This window comes from Parasteatoda tepidariorum, chromosome 4 (genome assembly GCF_043381705.1).
Source record: "Parasteatoda tepidariorum isolate YZ-2023 chromosome 4, CAS_Ptep_4.0, whole genome shotgun sequence".
In the NCBI taxonomy this organism is placed as follows: Eukaryota; Metazoa; Arthropoda; class Arachnida; order Araneae; family Theridiidae; genus Parasteatoda; species Parasteatoda tepidariorum.
The window spans coordinates 74,317,425-74,342,233 of NC_092207.1; the positions used below are offsets into that span (position 1 = coordinate 74,317,425).

Sequence of the window (24,809 nt, forward strand, 5' to 3'; positions counted from 1 at the left end):
CTTCGTTCCATCATTAGAAAACGCCGCCTTTCCCCCAGACGATTTTAATCTGCATTTTCTTCGACGACGAACCAAGATGTGGAAGTTATCGATGCTCGTGTCTGCACTGATCGTTGTGGGGCTTTCCTGTCTTCGGGGATGCTGGGGGTCTTCCCGGCGTCTCCGGTATCAATTGGAACTGATGCGGAGTGAGCAGTTCCGAGATCGAGAAAGGATCGAAATTCTGGAAAAAAATTTGTCGCATGTCCGTGGGGAAAGAAATGTTCCAGATGCTGTACCGGCATGGCTTGGAGATATTCTAGAAGAATTAAATAGTGAGATTGGAGAAGTAGTCACCGAACTGCGAAAAAGAGAAAAAGTGGAGGCGATGTTGGAAGGACTTCAGGCTAGGCATGAACAAGGATTCGAACAATTACGACGGTTAGATGAATTGGTAAAAGTTATCCAAGAAGAACAAAAGAGTATTTCTCGCCGGGTATGTTTACTTTGGAAGTTTTAATGAGTTTAGGCAATTTCATTAATCATAATTTGTTTTAGTTATTTAATTGTTTCCAACATTATGATTTATTCAGAAATACAAGTTTCGGATTTATATGCTAGAAAGTTGGCTTGTGGAACTAATATTGCGTGAAATATTCAGAAATGAAATTAACCTACATTTATAATTTATGGAACGTTTTCTGATAACAGATTAAAGCATACATAGGATTTAGACAAAACATGACAATCAAAAATTGTGGATATTATTAAAAATGTTTTAAAAGAAAGAATTATAATTAAAATTAATCAGCGTTATTTAAAATTATTAAGTATAAAACTAAATTAAAATTATTAAGTAATTATAATTAGTACCAATTAAATATGGTTTTATAATAAGTGATAAAATTTTCATAAATGTGATTAAAATTTGGGAAATTTACCACGATACCTAATAGGGTGGCATAAAAAAAATTTATTCGGTTAAATTTATTTTTCTGTTTGAAATTGTTACTAATTTGAATTTCAATTTCGAATGGGAAAACTTCTCTACAAAAATTACCAAATGAATGTTTTAAATATCGATTATTTTGATTTTTGAAACTGGAATTCTGCTTATTTATTTATTTTTCTTCTTCCTTTTTTAAAAATTTAGAAATGTCATTACCATACAGTACTATAATTTTACCAGAATTTTTTCTCCCCGTGTGTACGTAATATAAATATTAAAATTAATATTACTTGGTATTGTACTATATTGTCAGAAAAATATTAAATCTCATTAAAAATACACACACGTAAGTGTAACGCATAATTAAGGAAAAACTTTATTATGAGCATTTTATTTAAATAAAGGGAATTTTTAATTATAAATAAATCTTTTAAAATTTATTTTTATTTAAAATTTGTACCGAGAATTTTATTTTTAACATTATTTACGATTATAAAATTTTCAAGTATAAAGTTTTTAATTGCTTTTAAAATTAAAACTGCAGTCACGCAAGAGCTTTAACTGTGAAAAATCATATTTTAATAACAATACAATTCAAAAGAATATTTAGAAATAAAACTGAATACCTATGACAAATTTTTAAAACTGCTGAAAAACATCTATTATTTAGAATTATGTTTCTTTCTGCCGAAGATTTGATTAAAAAATTCTATTTCTTTGAGGAATTAAATTCGATATAAAATCTTTAGTTTTATAATATATTCAAATCATAAATTCACTACATGATTTCTTTTCTGGATGTAAAAATAAAGAAATACGTTTTGTTTTTATATGAATGAGAATAATTAACTTGATTACTTTTCTGTCTCGAAAAATTTTTAACAAATTTTTAATTTTATATTTTCTTTTCATGTACTATATTCTTTTACTCAATTCTTTTTTGTTTAAAAATGTATCAATTATTGCTTGATTATTGTAATACTAATTAAAAATTAAAAATATTTTACTCTTTTAAACCTGTAAATTTTTCTCTGAATCGTTCCTTAAATTTTTAATACTCTATAGTTAATGAAACTCAACAGATAAACAAATTGTGTTTATCAGTCTGTTTTTTATTTCAACAGCCCTACTTAACTACGATAAACACATTAACAAATAATCATGTTATCATTACTTAAAAATTATATTTAGCCATGAAATAACATTTCAGTGTTAAGAACGAAGTAAATTCATTGTGTACTTAATACGAAATAAGAATGAATCATCTGTATTTCCATTTACTTTAAAAACCATGTGACCTATAAAAACGCACTTCCTGACTCTTATTTAGAGGGGGAAATTTAGGGGATTTTCGAAAAAAATAGTTAAGAAGATCACCTATTCAGTTTCATTGAAAAATTGGTTTTAGAAAAAATATAGTTTCTTATTTATATTGCATGCAATTGCATGTTTCTTTTTTCAGTATCTCTATATAACATAAAAAGAAAATGGTCTAAAATTGCTCTTTCTCATTGTTTTGGGCGTAGTATTATTGGCCAAAAAATCACATGGTATTAGTTCTTTTATTAACAAAGAAAATACTTCAATTTTCTTTGGAAGTCATCAGAAAAATTAATATGTAGCATACATGTTTGATAATTTTTCTTTCATATAAAAAGGTATCTACCTTTAATATTTTTTAATTCCTTTTTAATGCCATTACCTTCTATTTTCATGCTTTTCTACTTGAGTATTATAATAAAGGCAGATAAAGGATTAAAACTGAAAGTAGTGTTCTTACATTATAGAGTAATCCTATAATATTAAGGAATAATAAGTTATATGTTGTATTTAGATACGTAAGCTGTTTTTACATCTGCAGTAACTCTTATGTAAAACTATCCAGATTTAAAATAATAAATGACAAAAAAAAATTGAAATATTTTTTCGTATTCTTTGAGGAAAAAATATATATCGAGTTTTTAGAGTAAGCAAATGAGTTTTTATTGTAACCGAGCAAAGTGTTTAAGTTCACATATAATTCCAATAGAATCAGGAACATTATTTGTAGAACCAAATCTGTGTAACCGCAACATAATCATTCAAATGAATACTTTTTAATTTTGATTTAAAAATTTGTTTATCGTCAATAAATAAAAGAGAAAATTATAGCAATTGTGGAGTTCGGTGAGCGAAGCGAGTAGATAGAAAGGCTCCCTAGACTGAATATGGTCAAAAAAGTGCTATCAAAATGTGAAAATGGTGAAATTTACCGAAAGTGCTTATGGCTCTATGGGAACACCAAAAGGCTTGGCAATTTTTATCGAAGTGTTTTAGTAAAAATAACAATAAAATAACATTTTATAATATGTGATAAAATTCAGTAGTTTTATTGTAATACCCTAGAGCATGGCATAAAAAGTATTCACTCTGTTAAATTTACTTTTCAGTTTTGTGTTTTTAATAAATGTGTGAATAAGAACTGAAATTTAGAAAATCAAATTTTCCTTAAAACAGTTAAGGAAAAATTACTAAAAGAGTGGTTTAAATATCGTATATTTTAGTTTTATAACCAGAATTAGTTTTTTTTCTTCAGAAATGTCATTAATACAAGTATAGCAATTTTACCAGAATTTTTTCCTAGACTCTTTAGAGTGTCGAAAATAGTTTTTACTAAATTTTGTACAGAACTGTAGACTAATGAATGAAGAATTTTAAAACATCATAACCTGAATATCGGATTATAAACAATTTATAATATTATGATGTATAATGATCAATAAGCTGAATTTAAACAAATTTGTTGATTTATTTCTGTAACCAAAATAGTGTTTTAAAATGTGTTGAATATTTATAATGTAGTTAATATTTTTCTAAAGCAATTTTAGAAAATTTTTCCAATTACATCTTGTAACCTATGCTTTCACCTTAATTGATACTATGTTATAGGAATTATATCTAACATATTAAATACTAACGCTTAGTAAATGAATGGAACAAACTACATAATAGAGTTGATCTGTAAATTCCAGTAAATATTTTTGTTTATTGATATTAAAATTTGTTAATTTATTTTAAGGTGCCAAGTTAAAGCCTTCAAACAACATAAAAATCTTGGCTGAAAAATTCGTAAAAATTCTTAGCTTCAATAAATTGTAGCCTGTATATGCATATGCTTCAAATTTTTTTTTAATTTCATATGTTTTGCAATAGTGTTTTTTTTTGCAAATTAAAAATAAAAAGTAACATTTAAAGATATATATTTGGATTCTGATTGATTTTCTTTAGGATTTCTTTACAGTTTTTTATTATTTCATTAAATATTAAGAGTTTTATGCATTAAATGTTTTATGTATGGCAGCTAATGTTCTCTCGAAAAAAATTAAGAATATTTATCATTAGTTATTATTGAATTTAAAGATCGGAGTATTTGTAAGCTTTTATTTACTGCAGCGAATGAAGAGTTTAATAATATCAGTACATTGTAAAAAATGCCAAATCAAATTACGGAATTAAGTACCAGCACATTGGTAAACTCCTTTTTACGGTGAAATGTTATACCATAATTTTTACAGTAATATTTATTTAATTAGAGTGATTCATTGATTTTACTGTAATTAAAAATTAAGGTATATCGGATTTTTTACTCAGTAACATGTTCCGATAAAATAGGATTTTACGGTGAAAAGTACCGCCACCCTGAGTGTCGGCACTTTTTACTGTAATTTGATCAGGAATTGTTTTCTGTGCAGAATAGTTTCAGTTGGTTACCACGAATCACTCCTTAGAAGGAGTTTTATAAAAAAAATTTTAGAAAAAAAAATTAAAATTCGCAGAATTTAAAAATTTGTAAAATGGGAAAAAAGTTATGATCAAAACTTTCAGAATTCGTTAAAAGTTTTCATGTTTATGGCTCTATGGGAATACTGAAAGGTTCGGTAATTTTTATCAAAGCGCTTTGGAAATAATTTTGGTAAAATTAACAATAAAATATAATTTTATGATGCTTGATTAAATTTGGTAAATGTAGTAAGAATTTGGTAATTATATCATGATACCCTAGAGTAAGGCATAAAAACCATTTCTTTAAATACATTTACTTTTCAGTTTTAAATATGTGATAATGAGAACTATAATTTTAAAAACTAAAATTTTCGGTAATTACCATATAAACGGAAAAATTACTAAATGAATGGCTTAAATACTATATATTTTGGCTTTTTAACCAGTATTATATTTATTATTATCATAAGAAATGTCATTACCATACAGTATAGTAGCTTTATACGAATTTATTTTCTTCGTGTATTACGCGGCATGATAGTACTGCTCTTGTCTAACTCATGAGTGCCAAAATTTATTACAATTAAGCAATTCTCAGCATTAATTTTGCTTTCATCATGTAATTTATTATTCTTGTTTTTTCATTTACCGTATATTTTAAATTAGTGTTATAAAAACATGTTTTAAAATCGTAACTCGCAACAAAATTAAACATGTAGTTTCAGATAATATTAGAGGCACCAATTTCATGAATAAATGGATCTTTAGTCATAAGAAAGACCCATCCACACAAACTTTTCCTTCTATCATTATAGATATATACAATATATTGTAATTAATTCCATGATAAAAAATGTATTTTTCAGGCAATGCTGTGTAATGAAACTGCATTAAAAACTGAAGAAGTGGTGGCAGTAAGTTTAATTCTTTTTTGTAAAAAAACAAATATTTCTCACTGAATTTAATTTGAGTGTTTTAATCTCTTTATTCTATAGACTAGTTAAATAAAATTATCAGATGACTCGAAAATGACCGTTACATGTCGAAATGAGAAATCAATTTAAGAGAAACGGAAGAATACGATATGCTGCGTTCTGCTATATTAACTAGTTATTTTTTCCTCTTGAGACCCAAGCTTCAAATAATAGTTGAAAATGCAATTTTGACTTAGAAATGTGTAGCTTTGAAGACAAAAACTCATAAATGTGGTAAAAATTGCTTTTAATGTTTCTTAAATTATATATATATTGATCAGTGCAATAGCTAAAGTTGCATCTTTATTCCAGTGGTATTTTTTACTAAGCAGAAGGCTAAGTAAATTTTATCTTTTGTATTCTTAGTGCATTTTTAAGGATTAGTTACTTCAAAAAATATATATACATACATAATATGCATAGTCAAATATACTACGACATATTCTCCATCACGGAGAGAATTAGGAGCTTTTAAAAGACAGATGCTTTAACATAGATAGCCAACAAAAGAATTGCCTATCTGCATATAGTTGTGTGATTTAATATTGTCTGATATGCCGAAATCTGTGAAATTTCATCCATGGCCTAAAATTCTGTTTATTTAATATTATTTAATCAATATTTTTTAATTGATTTTCCATTTTCTATTATTACTTAATCAATTTCTTCTTATTAGAAAATCTCATTTTTAACTAATCTTTCTAATTTTGAGTTACAGAAAAAAAGTAAGAGGTGTACTTAAATAAGTTCAAATATAAATTATATACATATAAATTATATTCATATATACATATACATATAAATTATATGCATATATATATATAAATTATATACATATATACATTGAACTGCATAAATATATACATAAGCTCGAAATATAGAGAAAACATGGAAAAAATTACAGACTAATGAAATATTTATTGTTTTGAATGCTTTTATTAAATATTGATATTTTGATACTTTTCCATTTTGCCGGTGCAGGCGAAAAGCCGCTAATGCAAACTTACTATTTTTCTCTTTTTTTTAAAATCATATAAATAGATAAAATAGGCCGAAATTACTTGCGCCGGTAAAATGAAAAGGTACCTTTATTTGTATAACCGCCTTCCTCATTATTAAAATACATTCTTTTTAGAATTCAATTGATCCATGGAAAGAAGAAGGCTCTGGAGACTTAGAGGAAGCTTTTTTGATACCAACACGTATAAAGAAAATTTTAATAAGATTTTATATGTTGTTCTATGTGCATTTTAAAATCATTGTTTGAATCATATCATTTTAATGTCTCAACTAATTACATGCGATTACGAGCAATTAAAAGTCCAAAAATAGTATTTCTGTTACTTATAGAAAAATAAAAGTCTGCCGCTTTAGAAATGGGTTAGAGCAAGAAGCATACGAGAGGTGATTTTCATTACTTTTGCATTAGCATGCCCACAACAATGCTGCGTATTCTAATAAAAACTTATAACGATTCGACTCCTGTATGCCTCTTGCTTCCTTTTCGCTCCCTTTAGTAGTATTCAATTCGCCTAAATCATTATAATTTTAAATTAAATTGAATTGAATTAAATAATAAGAGTTTTATTTTGAGTAGTTCAGGGTGACATCAGAATTTTTATTATCATAAAATGCCTTCAAGAAATGTGGATATTTTACGACCGATACCGATTTTATCAATTTAACTTATTTGAAAAATTTGTAAATTTTCAAACCAAAATAAAATTTAACAACACTGGCGTATCCAATAATTCGGTTCAGAGACGTATTAGGTATATATTCATGCAATATTATTTAATTTAATTATCATTATCGATAACAACCACGACAATATCACATTCAATGCTTGTAGCCTTTGTTAATGATCGCGATATTATCATTAGCAATGATTAGATGTTGTGTATCGAATGGTGTATTCGATATCGATGCTATAAGACTTTTTCCGATTTATCATGAAAGTACATTTAAATATATTGTTATCGTAGTGATTAAAGAAACTCAATCTTTAATGATATATAGCCCACGAAGATTTGTGTCATAATCTTTCAATCTGGAGAAATTCTTCATCTAATGAGAATTTAAATCCCACCGAATTTTTAATTTATTATCGATGAATTAGCTCAAAAGCATCTTAGATAAGACAGATTTAAACTATAAACACAAAAGTTAAAATTAAAAATCAGAAAAGAACCGGTGAATATAGTTATATTTTTAAAGCAGTAAAACATATAAAAGGACTTTTTTGGTTGAAAATTATTTTATATTACTAAGTTGTAATTAGTAGAAACAAAACTTTGAATTTAATAAGTTTTTTAGAATTTTTTTAATTAAACAATTTTATGATAATAAACTTTGGATTCCTATGCAAAACACAACTTGTGCAATTCAATCCCCTTCAGCTTTCTAATTTGAATATCCATATAGTCGATCCTTTTAGCGACGTTGTACGATGAATCAATATTGTAGTTCATAGATTTCAAAACAATTTTAAACATTTATAACTCAATTTTCAAAATGTGTGATATCTTATGCTCAAATTATTTCTCAGAAACGTCGCCAAGTCTTAAGAAAACTGAAGATAATGTTAAAATATATCTTGATAAAGCTGTTCAAGAATTTAAAAGTCAACAAAATCTTGAGCTGCAACGACTGGAGCAACGTATGGATCATAATCTCCTTTCAATCAAAGAGGCAATAAATAAGGTACATATATATCCAAACTAACACTGTAAAAACTGTGGGGTAATATCTCTCCGAATATAATGTTGATCAACTTAAAAAATATGGTGTGTAGAAACACTTTTTAGTTAATACTAAACTCAGCATTCATACATAATTTAAAGAGTGCAATTTAAATCTACGCACCTAAGATTAAAAAATCTTACTTCAAACTCTCGCACTTTCACACCATACGAGAATCATTTTTACTTGCAAAAATACCAATGTTGGAGAACTTTGAATATCAAAAATTCATGAAACGTCAAGTGGAATATCGCCAGCAGTTCGTTTGCAATCTAGAATGAGAGTCTGTTGTTTTCTACACTGTGATAACTAAACACAAAACAAAGCAACAGAAACAAAAGTTCGCCTTCAAATATGTATGTATGTTTTCAGTTAAGTAATATAGAAGATTTTATTTTAATTTTCGAATCTCTGGGAACAGTATTAAATGATTTTATAAAGTATAATTTTTAACCGCTTCCGTTCTGTTAAGCCTAGTTCGAATTCATCTTAATATTCTCTTTGTACAACCCGTATATTTGATTTACAAATTACTTTTATTTTAAGAAGTAATGCATCGATTCATCCTAATTTTATAATTTTTACTTTTCATTGTATTGTCAATGTAGCTTTACTGACTCTTCTTATCATATCTTACAGTAATTATAAATTTAAGTGTTAAAAAATGGTGACGGCTACTTTGCACCAAGTAGTGCAAAAGAACATCGCCTAGTTAAACGCTAGATCTAAGAGTAATATATGGTGATTAACTACACCATTTTTGGCATTAGGATACATTTTAATTTTCTACAAAGAAAAAAAATTACGCTTGGTATTTGTTTTGAAAAAAACCCATGTGTATTGTAGATTTTTTTTGCTATCATAGGCTAGCATACTTTTATAGTTGTCATAGGCTAGAAAATAAAATTACTGTAGCTAATTTCTATAAAAGTTAAAAAAAGCTATATATAATCTTTTAGTTTTTAATTTGACATATAATTTTTTTTCTCAAATTACATTTAACTGTAGCGATAATATAATATTTTAAAATATTATGATTTTTCGTTCATAATTTCTTACAATAAAACCGAAAGAAGAAGTGTTTTTCGTCAAAAAAGTTGTCTAGAATCGAATTGGATTTTTTTAAAAAAGACAATGGTTTTTGAGACTTAAAAATATTCTTTTCAGTTGTTATTTTTCAAAGGTACAGTTTTTTTCTCCTGCGAATGAAACATTTTCTTTCATTAGGCAAAATATGAATAATTCATAATGTTTTCTGAGAAATAATAATAATAAAAATCTTGGAGCGAAAAAAGATCATATGCTATGAAAAAGAATGTATAATTTCATTACTGTTGAGTCTAAGCTCATTCTAAACATGATTTTTTTACTTAGTTAGGTGCTAACATATCCCTCTTTCAATATAAAAAAACAATTGCTTGAAACGATTAAGAAAGCTTTAGTTGATAATAGAATAGGACGAATTTCAAACGAAAAATACTTAAACACTAAAACTATTCGAAATGTTTGAAGTAAAATGAAGGATTTTAAAACATCTAAAAACAGTAACACATATTTTGAATTACTTTGTCCGATATTTCTAAGTAGCCTCACGTATAGTATAGGGCAAAATTAGAAAATTCTGCCAATGGTCAGTTGTAGAGTTTTAAACAAGGGCCATGTCTTAAAATATGTTGCTACTTTTTTTGAAAACTGTAAGTTTTAGTTGATTAAAAAACTGTTGATATTAAAAATACAAGACATTTCTTTTAAAGCATTTCTCAAACTATGGTGATTATTACAATAAGATTCATTTCCAAAATGAAGAAAAATTTCAAGAAAAAAGCTTCAGAATGTTATAAAATATTCATTATTATTCTACAGTTATTTTATCTGCATGGGAAATATGGCTCCAATAGTTTGGTCAGGAGAGGGCTCCAAAGTTTTGACCCCTTAAAGTTAATTTAACTTTTTGCGTATTTTGCCATATCTTGAGACCTTTTTAAGCAAATTTAAAAATTTTTGCACACAATTATAAAATTCGTTTATTCGAAGATAAGTAAGAATAAATGTTAGTAAATATTTGTTTTTATAATTTTATTTAAAAATGGTCAAAAAGATTTTGAATCGTAAGGTATACAATATTTGCATAATTTAAAGAAGATAATTTTAAAAATACAAAATTTGAGCTAAATCGGTTGAATAGTTTCTGATAAATTGAATTTCAAACTATAGTCAGTTGTTTAAAATTTGATTTCTCAGGAACTATTCAACTTATGTCGCTCAAATTTTGCATTTTACCATGAAAATTACGCGCTTTAAAATGATGTAAAAAATTGTATACCTTACAATTCAAATTTTTTCCGACTTTTTAATAACATAATAAAAATAATAAATACTTACTAAAATGTATTTTTTGCATGGAATTATCTTTGGATGAAAGAACTTTATAACTGTGTGCAAATGTTTTCAATTCGTTTAAAAAGTTATCGAGATACACAAACGAGTTGAACATGAATACACAAAAAGTAAAATTGACATTAAGCTGTTCAAACTTTGAATCGCTCTCCTGATCAAATTATTGGAGCCGTATTTCCCAGATTTAGTAGTCAAAAATCTAACTCCGTTGAAAAAAAGGTATGATTTATTGAAAGAAAACACATTTTTGCGTTTGTTTTCGTAACTTGAAATATCGTCTGCACTTATTAATAATCATGTTTGAGGTCACCTCCTAGAGTTATTAGAATTGAGTCCTGGAACGTGAAGATCCGATCATTAGATCAAACGTTATTCAGGGTGGTCAGTTCTTCGAGCACTGTTTGTTGAATAATACTCGTGTAAATTGAATACACGGGCTGTAAACGGGTTTAAGGTTAACAATAAATGCTCGGTTATGATAATATTGCTCGTCGCGGTAACAGTTTCAGACGTATAACAACAAATGTATGATGGTCAAGGTTCGAACTTGTATTGTTAGGTTTTCGCTCAAATAACAAAATGATCGAATGAGAACCTTTTTTAATTATAAGCAGATTTCTGTAAATTTATATTACGGAACATTCTCCAGTTGTAGCTTGGAGCTCTGTAGACATCACATCTTTACATCTGTATATTTACACTCGTGCAACTCAAGGTCACTCTGGGTTTGTTTTATTTGAAGGCCTTCTTTGTTCATCAAAATCTATTTGCTTTCTCATACTGTAAGAGCACGGGTGCTCATTTTGAGATATCAGTATTCCTCAGATGCCCCACATTGGGGAGAGGCGGGGTTAATTTAATTCGATTTAATTATAAGCAAATTTTCCAGGGACTTCTTAAATTGCTGTAATTGTTGCCTTGTTTAATTTTGTCAGAAAAAATGAGTAATTCAACTGAGCTGTACAACGGTTAGTACACACTAACCGTTGTACAGCTCTACAGTCCTAGCTCTGTACTAATCGTTGTACAGCTATGTAGTCAAAGGTTAGAACACTCTAACCGTTGACTACACAGTCAACTTCAGCGAACTAATTATAAGTCGTTTGGTATATTGTTTAATATTGAAAATAATTGTTTTCAATTTTCAGTCAAAATCAGGACGAAATGAGCTGATTGAAGAATGTCACAAATTAATAACAAATATGACAGATGAATTCCATTCTTCAATCACTCAAATGAAAAACGTCTCGGATAGTCTATCAAATGTTTGGAAGGAAGTTTCACAAGTGGAATTCAACGCAGCGCAGTACCAAGCAGCTCTCGACGTGCTGGAACGTGACTGGGCAGCAGACAACAAGAAAATCTTAGATTTACAGGTAATTGACATGAAAAACAATTGTTTAAAAAATTTAAAACAATGGGAAAATCAGGTATTTTAACAATAACAGGTTAAAAGCAGAGAAACAGGTTTGAAACGTATGGAAAATATTGTGATTAATGGCGCATATTCTTGTCATTATAACAATTTGTGCTGATGTCTTGCGAGAAGAATTCAAGTGAAATGCACTATGTAAATGTAAAAAACTAAGCTTCTTTTAAAGGCGGCTGTAAAATCAAACCATTAAATTAGTTTTACAGAAAATTTTGATGCATTTTATATACATTGGATTCATATAGATTAAATATGAAATACAATTTATCCATTTTGTTTGATTGTTTCTTACAGTAATGCATTCAAAAGAATATGTTTTGATGCCCCAGACACAGGTAATCTGGGTATAGGGTAAACCAACCAGTGAAGGAACACTACCTAGTGAAGGAACATTTCATATATATTGATTAAAAATAAGAATTTGAAAGTTTTTCTTTAGATTGATTGGTAACAATAGCTTACTGCCAAACAATAGGAAGTCATCTAGCAATGTTTTGGATTACCTGGTCAAATAGACTTCTCTGGAAAAATTTTTGAATTTGTTATTATCTCTGCAACACCTTGTTTCTTTGAAAAAATTATAAGGTGAGTGTTTGTATTTATATGTTTGAAGTGGAATTAATTGCATGTAATAGTTTTATTTTTCTCACTGTGAAAAAGAGAATTCAAAATATAGTTATTGAAGTTACGTTTTATTTTTTTTAAGCATCATAGCATAATAAAGTACTGAGATAAGGGGGTGTTTATTCACTGGATCACCAAACGATGAAAAACCAGTGAAGGAACAAGTGTTCCTTTACTGGTTTTTTTTCTAAGTTAATGAAAATAAAAGATAAATTTTAATTTTCTTGTACCTTTAGTGATGTTCCGCATCAAAAGTATGCAAAAACTACGAAAAACAACTTCTAACCAGTGAGGAAACAGGCATATTCCTTTACTGGGCATAGATTTCCCAGTGAATGAATTGTATGTGTTAATATGCTGACACTTTAATTTTCAATTCATGATTACAAAAGGAAGTTAACATTTTCCAAGCATTTATATGTTATAATTTCAAGAATAGGCTTGTTTTTAAATACTTGTATGGCTTATAAATTCATAAAGAGCATTAAAAAATAACCAAAATTAAGTGTTCCTTTACTGGGTGTTCATTCACTGGTAAGAGCTGTTCCTTCACTTGGTCTTCTTACTACTTGTTATTTGAACCTCCAAAACTTTAAAACAATATTATGTAAGTTCTCTACAATTTTTTTACATAATTTGCAATTAGTAACAAATATGTTGACACTGTCATTTAACTAAAATTACGAATTTTGAAATTAATATGATTTTTTAAAAGGCAAGCGAAGCTTAAGTGTTCCTTCACTGGTTAGTTTACCCTAGTTCTAAATTTACTAAAATTGCACTAAATAACCTATGTAAATATTATTTTAGAAATAGAAATACTCCGAAATAAATCTACCCTTATTTTATTTAAAAAATAAATAGTAAAAAATATTTTTTCCGTATTATTAAATTAAAGAGTTAATGGCTAACAAAATTAGATTTTTACTTCGGATACAGTATATTTCGTTTAATTTAATACAATTTCCTCCAAAAGCAAAAAAAAACTGTATTTGCTTTGGTTTGCTTGAAGTATAAATTAGAGTGTAAAAATTTATATCTAGAGTGGTAACTTAAAGTGCTTTTACTATTCATAGCAGATAAGTATTTTTATGCAATTTTTTTTGTTTTTCATGAGAAAACTACCATATGAAGGCAGAAATTAAAACTCATCTATACCTTTAAATATAGACACTAAGTTCGTTATGCTATTTCGGAAATTTTAACTGTATAATATGTCTGTAATATTGCTATCCCCTCATCTTTTTTCTCTTTTATAAATGAAATTTGAAACAAATTTTTTTTTCAGTGTTAAAATTACTATGTAGGGCTGTAATCAAATAAATAAATCATTTTTTTGACTATTTCATTATAAAATATGGATCATTAGATTCCTACTAAATAATAACGTGTGTTCTTAATGGCTTAGGGAAAAAGGTTTAATAAATAAAACCAATGATTAATTTAAAATGAACCATTAAGAATTAATTTAGAAGAAACAATTACAAATTACTAGAATAACAATATCCTGTAAACGGATACGTATCATCTTAATTCGAAACATGGCCAAAAGTATAATTTAAAAAAATTTGCGTTGTCGCAATAACCTGAAAGAAAAATAAATAGCTGAAAAGGAATGGATTGCCTAGAGTTAAAAAACACATGAGACAGATAAAACAAAAATACAGAAATTTGTAAACTCACCACATTTTATTTGTTAGACAGCACTCTTTTTTTTAAAAAAATTAAAAAACGTATAAATGCAAAACATCACTATCTACAGCCACACAGGCCACAAATTAAAAATTATAGAACAATTTTATAGATGTAAATGGATTTGTATCATGCTCAAAAAATCGTCATCAATTTCTTCTAAAAATCAGACTCCACGCCTCCCTGATGCACAGACGTACATCAGGGGGCCCACAAAGAAATCGAATGAATCTTCTCGAAAAAGGGGGAAAAGGAGTCTCTCACTCCCACGTTGCCATTACTTTTTGTTGAATACAGTTGCACTTCGGAAACTCAGCTGACAGGTGTCGCTGCGGGAAAAGTTCACCTTAATCCCATGGCGTTTCAAAAGCTGCTCCTCGAGATAATCTGCTCCTATAGGATCAGTCCATGCAATTTCTTCCTTGTACAAAGCAATACTAAAAGTCTTATATTTTTGCAACCTATGTCTTTTCTTAAAGACATTTAAATTGTTAAACAGCGTTTAACACTAAAGCTAACACTGAAGTAAAAAAACCCCTATCATACAACACTTATAGCTAAACCTAACCATATATCCTCTTCACCCCTCCTCAGAAAACGATACATATAGTAAATAGAATTTTGAAATTTATTCTTCAATTTCTATGCAAATCTATTCTTTAGATGTCCCTCTACCAGTTTGAACTAAAACTAACATTTTTTGCCTAGTTTTTAAGTATATTAGAAAAAAGTTCATCAACAGCTGAAACTAGCATACTGTATAGGTTTATCATGAACAAATAGTTTGTAAACATTTAATTTTTTATCAGTTTCTGAGACTGGAATAAAAATGCTTGTCGCAATCTTAGTAAATGTCTATAAAATACTAAACTAATTATCTCAATTTAAGAGGAGAAAATAGATGTTTTTTAACATGTATCCACTTCACCCTATGTACCCATTCCCCCCCCCTGACCATACCTATCTTTTCGTCTATATTTTGAATATTTGTTAAAAATATAGTCTTTAATTGGAAAAATAAAAATCCAGTAAAAAAAAGAGGATAACATCAAAATTTCAGATTAACTTTAGAGATTAATTTGTGCAAAAGTGGAACTGAAATATAATAAATAGAAAAACGTGCATTCTCGATATTGCCTTTAAGGGCTTTTCTTAAGCAAATAAAGTCGACTTTGACAATTTTTAATTTTATCTTGACTCTGATTAATCAAATAATTATTTTTACTCTTGAGTCGAATCCAAAATAAGACACATTAAAACACATAGATATTTACTAATTTGATTAACCGAAAGACAAAACAAATTATATCCTGATGATCAATGATAAAATTGCCAATTTTACTTAACCATAGATTTTTTAATGCATTTTCATGTTTATAACTATTCAAAATGTCTTAGATTTGTTTCGCAGTTTTGCTTTGATGAAAAAAAAAAACAAATTAAAGACATATTAAAATAAACACTTATTTGGTGATTGTTTAATCGAAAAAAAAGAAAGAAATTACATATTAATGATGAAACTGAAAAATTAATTAACCATACAATTTTAAGTATTTTTGTGTTCATAACTGTTTAATGTGCCTTAGATTTCTTTCGTATAGTTTTCCTTTGGGGAGAAAACAAATCTAAAATATATTAAAACAAACACTAATTTGCTGATTGTTGTATCGAGAAGCAAAATTAGCTATGATAGTGTTAAATTAATTTTATCATAAATAATTTTGAGGTATTTTTTGTTCAAATGGTTTTTAAAGCTATTTAATTAAAAAATGTGTTAAATATCTTAATTAAAATATCTAATCATTGGTTTTTATTTATTAAGTATCTATTAATGTTTTCATAATGAAATTTTTTATAAATTCTTCATGCTCTGTTTTGACAATTGATAAACAAGTTGAAAGTTTGCTCATTTGTTTTCGCGAATAGCAGAAAATTCTGCAAAATGCACTCTAAAATAAGATAATGATGGGTCTGATTCAGAATCTAGACTGTCAACACATAGTTTCGATTCCCTCAGATTCAGATTAGATAAAGATTGAAATCAAGCAATGCAAAATCACAAGGCTTCTCAAATTTAGTTTATTCTACGGAAAATGTTGCATAATGCAAAAGCTTTTTTTTTACTGCAACTTCAGTTTTTAAGTCAAGATTTCTTTGTTTTTGCAAGAACAGTTACTTTCAAATGAGTTTAGTTATTCCGAATGCGTATTAAAATCTGTTTTTTCTCCTTTACTATGATAATAAACGAAGAGTTGAGACAGTAGATTTAGTCATAAAAGGTGTGTTTAGGTATAGTAAAGTGGATATGTGCTAATTAATGAATTTGCTTGGTGATAAAAATTTCAGAAGTTAGCGTTTAAATGTTTTAAAATAGTGAGAGACGAAGGGAATTTAAATAAAAGTGAGGATCACTAATTTTGTACGAAAAGGCAAGTAGTGTATATTAATATTGAACAATCAATGCTTAAGACAACGCAAATAAAGGTACCTTGTGAAAATCAGTTTTTTTACTGAAACTATTTTTTCACATCACAGTATATGAAATTGTCCTAAAATTTTACAAAAGTATTTTTTTTAGCATTACTGCTCACAAAGTGCAAATATGCACTAAACCACAGATGCTTTAAAATTTATAATTCTCTTATTTGACATACCGCGTACTGATTTTTGAGGTATAAACGAACACTCTTAATTTTTTAATAATATGACACTGTTCGTGATTTCAGGCAATGGCCATTTTAGTGTGTCTAGACACTGTTGTAATGATATATAACTCCATTCTTTTTTAAAATTAATAGGTAGTTCTTGACTTAAATGTGTATCGCTCCAAAATTTGACTGACAAATTCAGAAGAGTGGTAAAAAGTAACAAGTGGTTGAAAACTTACTATTGAATATAGAGTCACATATCACGTTCAGATGGTGAAGATCCCTAAAAACGATGGATCCGTTGCATGACCTTCACTCTCATCGGATCTCAATTAAAGCGTTTTTTTCCAACGGGGTCACCTTAAATCACTAGTATTTGTTATACTATAGAAATACGCCAAATGATCTCATAATGTGGATTGCCGTCGTTTTGACAGGCATCAGCAGCACATTTGACATCTTTGAGTCGGGGAATCCTTATAGATTGTGCAATGAAGTCAGTGGGTATCACTTCCCAATTTGATCAATAATTAATCAAATAAATCTTTTCTTTTTAAAATTGGGAAGTTTTTATTATATTTAGTATTAATATTCCAGCATGACCTCAAAATCTGCATGGGAGTTTTGTAGATTTCACCTTCTCAGTTTGCGAACAAAAATTCTACACTCAATAACTGTGGTATAATATTACTTCGGATTCGATGTTGAACAACTCTAAAAGTTGTGCGAAGGAGCAGCTTTTTTAAAGTTAACGCCAATCGAGCGTCCTTCATATAAACTCATGTTTGTGAAAATTGCAACACCATGAAGGACTTTTGCGAGTGAGATGAAATTTTCAAGAAACGCAAAGTAGTGGTCAATATGCAAATGTTTAGAATTTCAGATCCGTAGCGCATGCGTATGCTGAGCAGCGCCCTCTGAACGGCGGATGGATCCGAATAAATAGACGGCTGTAGCGAGGCGTGTATGGTTATCGGTGGTTATCTGCTTGTGGTAAACGTTAGCTCTGTCGTTACTTACGTCTCTTCGACGAAAGAGAGCGAGATTTCAACAACGTACGGAGTTTGAACGGGGAGAATCATCGGCCTTCGTGAGGCTGGATTGTCTTATCGTGCAGTAGCCGCTCGTGTGCAGCGTAACAGCAACACAGTGATGCGTGTTCGGAAGCAGTGGACGGACGAGTGTTAGACAACTCGGAAATTTGGGAGTGGACCTCGAAATGTCACGTCAGCTCGCGATGATAGACACCTGGTCCGCATGGCGTTGACGGACCGTACGGCACCCTCTAGACAACTGGCAGCACAGTGGTCAATAGCTGCAGGTGTTTTATTGTGTGCTTCATCAATTCGTTGACGTCTGCTGCATCGTGGACTGTGCGCAAGGACTCTTTAATACAGGATCCCCCTCACGCTAAGGCATCACCGCCTGCGGCTACAATGGGCCAACCAGCATAGGGACTGGCTTGCTGATTGGCAGCGTGTCGTGTTTTCTGACGAATCCCGCTTTAATTTGTGGTACCATGATGGCCGTATTCGTGTCAGATGCCATGCCCTTGAACGCCACCTTCCGGAGTGCGTTATCGAACGCCACAGTGGACGAAGCCCGGAGTTATGGTCTGGGGTGCCATAGCATATCATGGACGATCTCAATTGTTACTAATTCTGGGTAATCTGTACATCAGTGAGTACAACAGCAATCGGTACATCAGTGAAGTTCTACAGCTCCAAGCTGTTCCATTCCTTCAAGCCTTGCCCGGCGCTGTATTTCAACAGGATAATGCCCGCCCTCATATTGCTAGGACTGTTCAATCCTTTTTTTGCATCGCGGCTGGTACAGCTTCTTCCTTGGCCTGCGTATTCCTTGGATATGTCGCTGATTGAAAATGTGTAGGATTTCGTTGGTCGGTGTCTCGCTCGTGATCCTCGTCCTGTTGCTTCTACAGACGAACTTTGGGTACGCATACAAATAATATGGAATGCCCTTCCTCAGACAGACATTCAAAATTTGCTTGACTCCATGCCACGTCGTGTAGCAGCACTTATTGCGGAGCGTGGTGGCTACACAAAATACTGATTTTGATCTCTTGTTATTATTTATTTGCTTTGAAAGTTTAATCATTTATTTGTACCATGACCACTCAACTGTGTATTAAATTTCATTTAATTATGACGATTTCTTCATGGTGTTGCAACTTTCACAAACATGAGTTTAGAATTTAAAGGGTGTATGGAAAGACTTAACACCGAAAATGAAGTTTACACTAAGAATCACTCGCCTTTGCGCCATAGGTTAATTATTTTTGCTTCCGAAAATTCTAATGTTGGCGCGTTTTGATTTCTTCTATAATTGCTTACAATCTTGTTTGCGGCTGTCTTCAATGTTGCTTTTTATTTGCGGGAAATAAAGTTTGCTGTTAAAATTATGTATGCTTTTAATTAAGTAATAAGGATAATTATTTTTTAAATTTTTAAGTCTCTGTATAATTTATAATTATAATTTTATAATGAATAATTTCTATCCACTCTTTCTCTGTTAAGTTTTGTTCGAATTCATCTAATTATTATCTTTGCTATGTGTATGCTTGATTTACTAACTCATCTTATTTTAAGAATTAGTATATTTATGCAACCTAAATTACTGATTCTTACTTTATATTGTCTCACAAAAAGCAACTTTACTAATTCTTATGTGTATCATATCTTACTGCAATTAAAAAGTTTTTTGTTACTAAATAACAAACGTGGTGATTGGTGATAGGCTACTTTACACTAACTGTAAAAGAACATTCTAGGTGCTTTCTTCATAGCGAAAGTTACTAACATTAGATTTTGATTTAGTAGAACACCAATTTGAAGTAATTTAATTGTCACCATTTTTGATATTCTGATACATTAAATGTTTTTGCAGTGTATGGTAAGTTTTGTCTCTTACTTATTCCTTTCATTGCACTTCTGAATATAACAATTGAATTTCGAAACATTATGTATATGAAATGACAGAAAAGTGTAGTTATTTTTCTATAATAGTTTACATTGTAATATTGAATTTGAAAAAAAAAAATAATTTCAGACGGATTTGGAGCAAACGAAAGTTTTGCTTCGTAATCAAAGTCAGCAGTTTTTGTCTTTGGAACTGATGGCTACCAACATGTCCCTCCAGCAATGCCACAAAGATGGGACCACAACAAAGAATCAGTTAAGACTCCAGAATTTGGAGGTGCGATTAGTACAAACTAACATGAGGTTGGATTCTTGGTCAAGGCAAGCTGATATTTATCGCAGTACAGTGAAAACTACCATGTATAATTTTCAGGATGCTGTTTCCAATACATCTGGAAAGGTAGATGCTATGAAAGAGGAGTTACACGAATTTCAAACATACCTAAAAAGATTCATTCACAAACTTCCGAAAGGTTGGTTTTTTATAATAATTAGAATTTCAACTATTACAATATCCAAATATATCAATTTATTCCATCTTATTTTGATTTGACAATTGAAATTTTGTAACATTTAGAATCTTGAAGAATTTTGTATCAACTATTCATTTAAGAATGTAGAATTCAGGCCATTTGATAGAAACTTGCCCCATTTCGGCAAGAAATGGTTTTTGGTAGGGTAATTCAAAGAAATATTTTTTATGAATAATGTCACTCCTTATTAATTTTTGAGGAAGGAAAATTATAACAGAAGGTTGAATTTTTAAATAGAGATTACTTTTATAAATTTAAGTCCTTTAACAAAGATTGTAATGTAATTAATATATAAGTTATGCAAAGTAAGTATACTAGAATTATTGCTTAATCGAAAAATATTATTCTACATTATTTCCAATTTACTATCATTTGGGATTTACTAGATTATTAAGATTTTTTTTAAAAAACGAAAAATATCAATATAATACAGGGTGTTTATAAAGTCCCGGACCCATTTTGATGTTTAATAACTCATAATATAATAAAGATAGATTAAAATTAATAACATAAATGGTTAGATAGACTCAAAAAGTTTCATGATCCTTGTCAATGAACTTCCACGTGTGCCCCCTTCGTCGCACAGAGAATATCAAGTCGATAGTCAATTTCACGCCAGGAAGCGGCAAGCATGTCGGCATCCACAGAGGCTATTGCGGTTGTAATTCTGGCTTTTAGTTCATCAATGTTCGACACGATCCTCCTGTAAACATTGTCCTTTATAAATCCCCAAGGAAAAAAGTCCAGCGGAGTTATATCAGGTGATCTGGGTGGCCAAGGAATTGGACCTCCTCGCCCAATCCATCTTCCTGGAAAATGGTCATTCAAAGAACGACGAACGATGATACCCCAATGAGGTGGTGCACCATCTTGTTGCAAAAAGACATGTGGCTAAAGCTCTAATAGTTGTGGAAATACGAAGTTTTCCAATATGTCTAAGTATACGACTGATGAGACAGTCTTTTCTGTAAAAAAGAAAGGCCCAATGACTCGGTCGTGCATTAGTCCACACCACACATTAACCTTTGGGAAATCCCTTTGTGTCTCACGGTATTCACGGGGGTTTTCAGATCCCCATATGCACACATTATGGCGATTAACAATGCCAGAAACATGAAAGGATGCTTCGTCGGAGAACATTATGCGCGTCAGAAAATCAGCATCATCTTCTATCCTTCCTACCATATCTGTTGCAAACGCCATCGTCCTAGGTCTATCGTCCGGTTCCAAACCTTGAACAATTAGAACTTTGTATGTATGCAGTCTTAATTGTTTCTTAATAACCTTGTACACCGTCGAAATTGGCATATTCAATTCTCTTGCCGCTGATCTCACAGATCTTCTAGGATTGTCTAAAAATGTCTGCCTGACACGCTCAACGTCAAAATCATTTGTGCTCTCCGTGCGACGAATATTCTCCGTGCGACGAAGGGGGCATACGTGGAAGTTCATTGACAAGGGTCATGAAACTTTTTGAGTCTATCTAACCATTTATGTTATTAATTTTAATCTGTCTTTATTATTTTATGAGTTATTAAACATCAAAATGGGTCCGGAACTTTATAAACACCTTGTATATTGAATTTAATTTTTTATGCACTTTTTTTCCTTTTACCATTTAAAAGTACCGTTTAAAATTTTGATTTGTAAATATTATCAAAGATCTTGTATGATCTTAGACAACGATTCCCTTTATGATTCGATTGAGATTTATTAGAGATCACACACAGTTTTGCTTATTAATTTTTTAAAAATAACACTTGAAATTAAAGGTATATAGTTATAACAAATTTATTGCTAAAACAGTTTGTACCCAATATGGCCAGCTATACGAAAACTCAATTGAAGGAAATCAGAAATTGAAAAAATTGCACGGTTTTCTAAGTTGTGCTTACATTACAAGCGATACATTCTCGCCATATTTAAAAATTAGTTACAAGTTTCAACAATAGATGACACTACTGATTCAAAAACGATCAAACAAAAGTTTCCGCTACATGCCAAAGTATTGCAACTGTAACATCCACACAGGTTATACAAACAATACCAAAATTTCTGTTACAAATGGTAGCTATTTTGAAAACATTGCTTTGTTGTTTCATTCAGTTTGCAGTTCCATCTATTGACAAGCTGAAGTTTGGAACTAAAACAGAATGCATAAATTCGTACATTTCTATCTTGGTATGCTTTTCTTTTTATTGAGTTTTCAAATCATTGGCATTTCGTGAGATTTCAGTATATTGACGTACACTTGAAATCGTTTAACACTTAATATTTGAGAGCAAAATGTATATAGTTAAAAAACAATTGAATTATATTTACTAAATCTTTCAGATTGTTCAACAGTTAAACGAAGTGGCCTTATTTTGATTCAAGCTCACTCAGCGCCTGTGGAAGTTTATTGCAATATGAACGAAGGAGGTAGGTCCTGGCTCGTAATTCAGAGAAGAATGGATGGAAGTTTAAACTTCTTCAAAAACTGGACAGAATACAAACGGGGCTTTGGTCATCCAGCAGAAGAATTCTGGATCGGTAATGAAGTTCTCCATCATCTAACATCTCCTTCAGATGTGGTACTCCATATTGACATGTGGGATCTTTTTGGAAGATATTGGTATGCAGAATATGACAGATTTCACGTGAAATCTGAATCAGATTTGTATTCATTGGAACTAGGAGAGTATTCTGGGAACGCGACTGATTCCTTTAGCCACCACTCTGGAATGGGGTTCAGTACCCATGACAGGGATAATGATGCATCAAGTGCCCATTGCGCGGTACATCATACAGGGGGATGGTGGTACCAGCATTGTCACAGAGCTGATTTGAATGGGCGGTATCCTTTGGGAATGACGTGGTATGATGAACGTAGTCACGACTGGCTGCAATTGCAACGGGTTGAAATGAAAATTGCTCCATTTTCAGTTATAAAGAAATTAACTCGTGAATGATTTTCACATAATCACGAAGCTTAGTGAAAAATAAATTTGCTGCCAGCAAATCTTCACTTCAGATATTGTGAATTTGATTACGTTTATATTTTTTAAAGGTATTTCTAACTTACACGTCTTATTCCTTCTAAACTATGAATTTTTCAAAAAAAAAGTTTTGTTCACTGTTTAAAAAATTATTTTGGGCATTATAGTGACTAATAAGTGTAGACTTTAAGCTCAGATATTTTTGTATTATGATTAATTTATTAGTAATAGACTAAATCAGTTGTTATATTAGCGTGTAGCTAATTTTGGCACGTTGGAACAAATTCGATAAAACATTTCGAAAACTCTGCTACTCTTCAAAAAAACAATGAGTTTTTGTTTCAAAAACTAGTTGTATTATAAATTATATTATAAAGGAATGTAAATAGAAGGTTTTATATAGATAATTTTTAAAATGCAGAACTTAGTGATCCCAGACCAAATACATTTTTTTGTGTTATTTAGAAAGTAGCAAAATGCAAATCCCATTTCTGAGCTGAATTACATTTCATTGTGCGGCATATTAACGTAGCACTGTTAATATTTTTTTTATGTTATTTTGATGTCTTCATGGATACTGAAACAAAAAATCTATGTACTATTTTCTAAGATTTAAACCACAATCATAAACTCAAATGATAACCTTGGTTTTGAATAGGTATTCAAAGAGAAAAAAGGTTGTTGTTTTATAGCTAATAACTGGATGATCATCTGTACAGTGAATAAAATAAAACATAGGAACAGAAAATATTAATTAGTAATAGACAAGTAAAGTAATACATTTATGGTGTTGTTTTTGTGATAATCTTATTGATGTTTTTTCAAATGAAATGTATACCTGAGAGTTACATTCATAGATTGGCTGTTTGTTGTTGTAAGTTATTGATGTGCTGGAAAAATCGTCCTTTGTAAATGTCACACCTATTTCTTAGTTTTGTGTCATAATCAATTTAATCTAACTCTAGACAATGTACAGTCCGCAAAAAAAAAAAAGATATCACCCTGAATAACTTTCGTTCTAATGATCCGATTTTCACGAACTAAGTGTCAATCTTAATGGTTCCTGGGGGTGACCTCAAATATGCTAATTAATTAGTGCTAACTATTAATTAAGTTACGAAATCAGACACAAAAACGTACTTTCTCTGAATAAACATATA

The 24,809-nt window shown here is 29.9% G+C and overlaps 2 protein-coding genes across 2 annotated transcripts in view; one reads left to right on the top strand and one right to left on the bottom strand.

Annotated features, from left to right (window-relative positions):
* LOC107445091 (protein scabrous) lies at positions 1 to 24,562 on the top strand. The gene is made up of 7 exons (XM_016059420.4): positions 1 to 475; positions 5,557 to 5,604; positions 6,800 to 6,866; positions 8,213 to 8,367; positions 11,952 to 12,179; positions 20,269 to 20,611; positions 23,006 to 24,562. Exons 1-7 carry the CDS (start codon positions 77 to 79, stop codon positions 23,620 to 23,622), a joined length of 1,857 nt encoding a protein of 618 aa, XP_015914906.1. The 5' UTR covers positions 1 to 76; the 3' UTR covers positions 23,623 to 24,562.
* The window catches only part of LOC110282933 (uncharacterized), a 309,636-nt gene that overhangs the window by 33,369 nt on the left and 251,458 nt on the right, over positions 1 to 24,809 (bottom strand). The window lies entirely within an intron of this gene.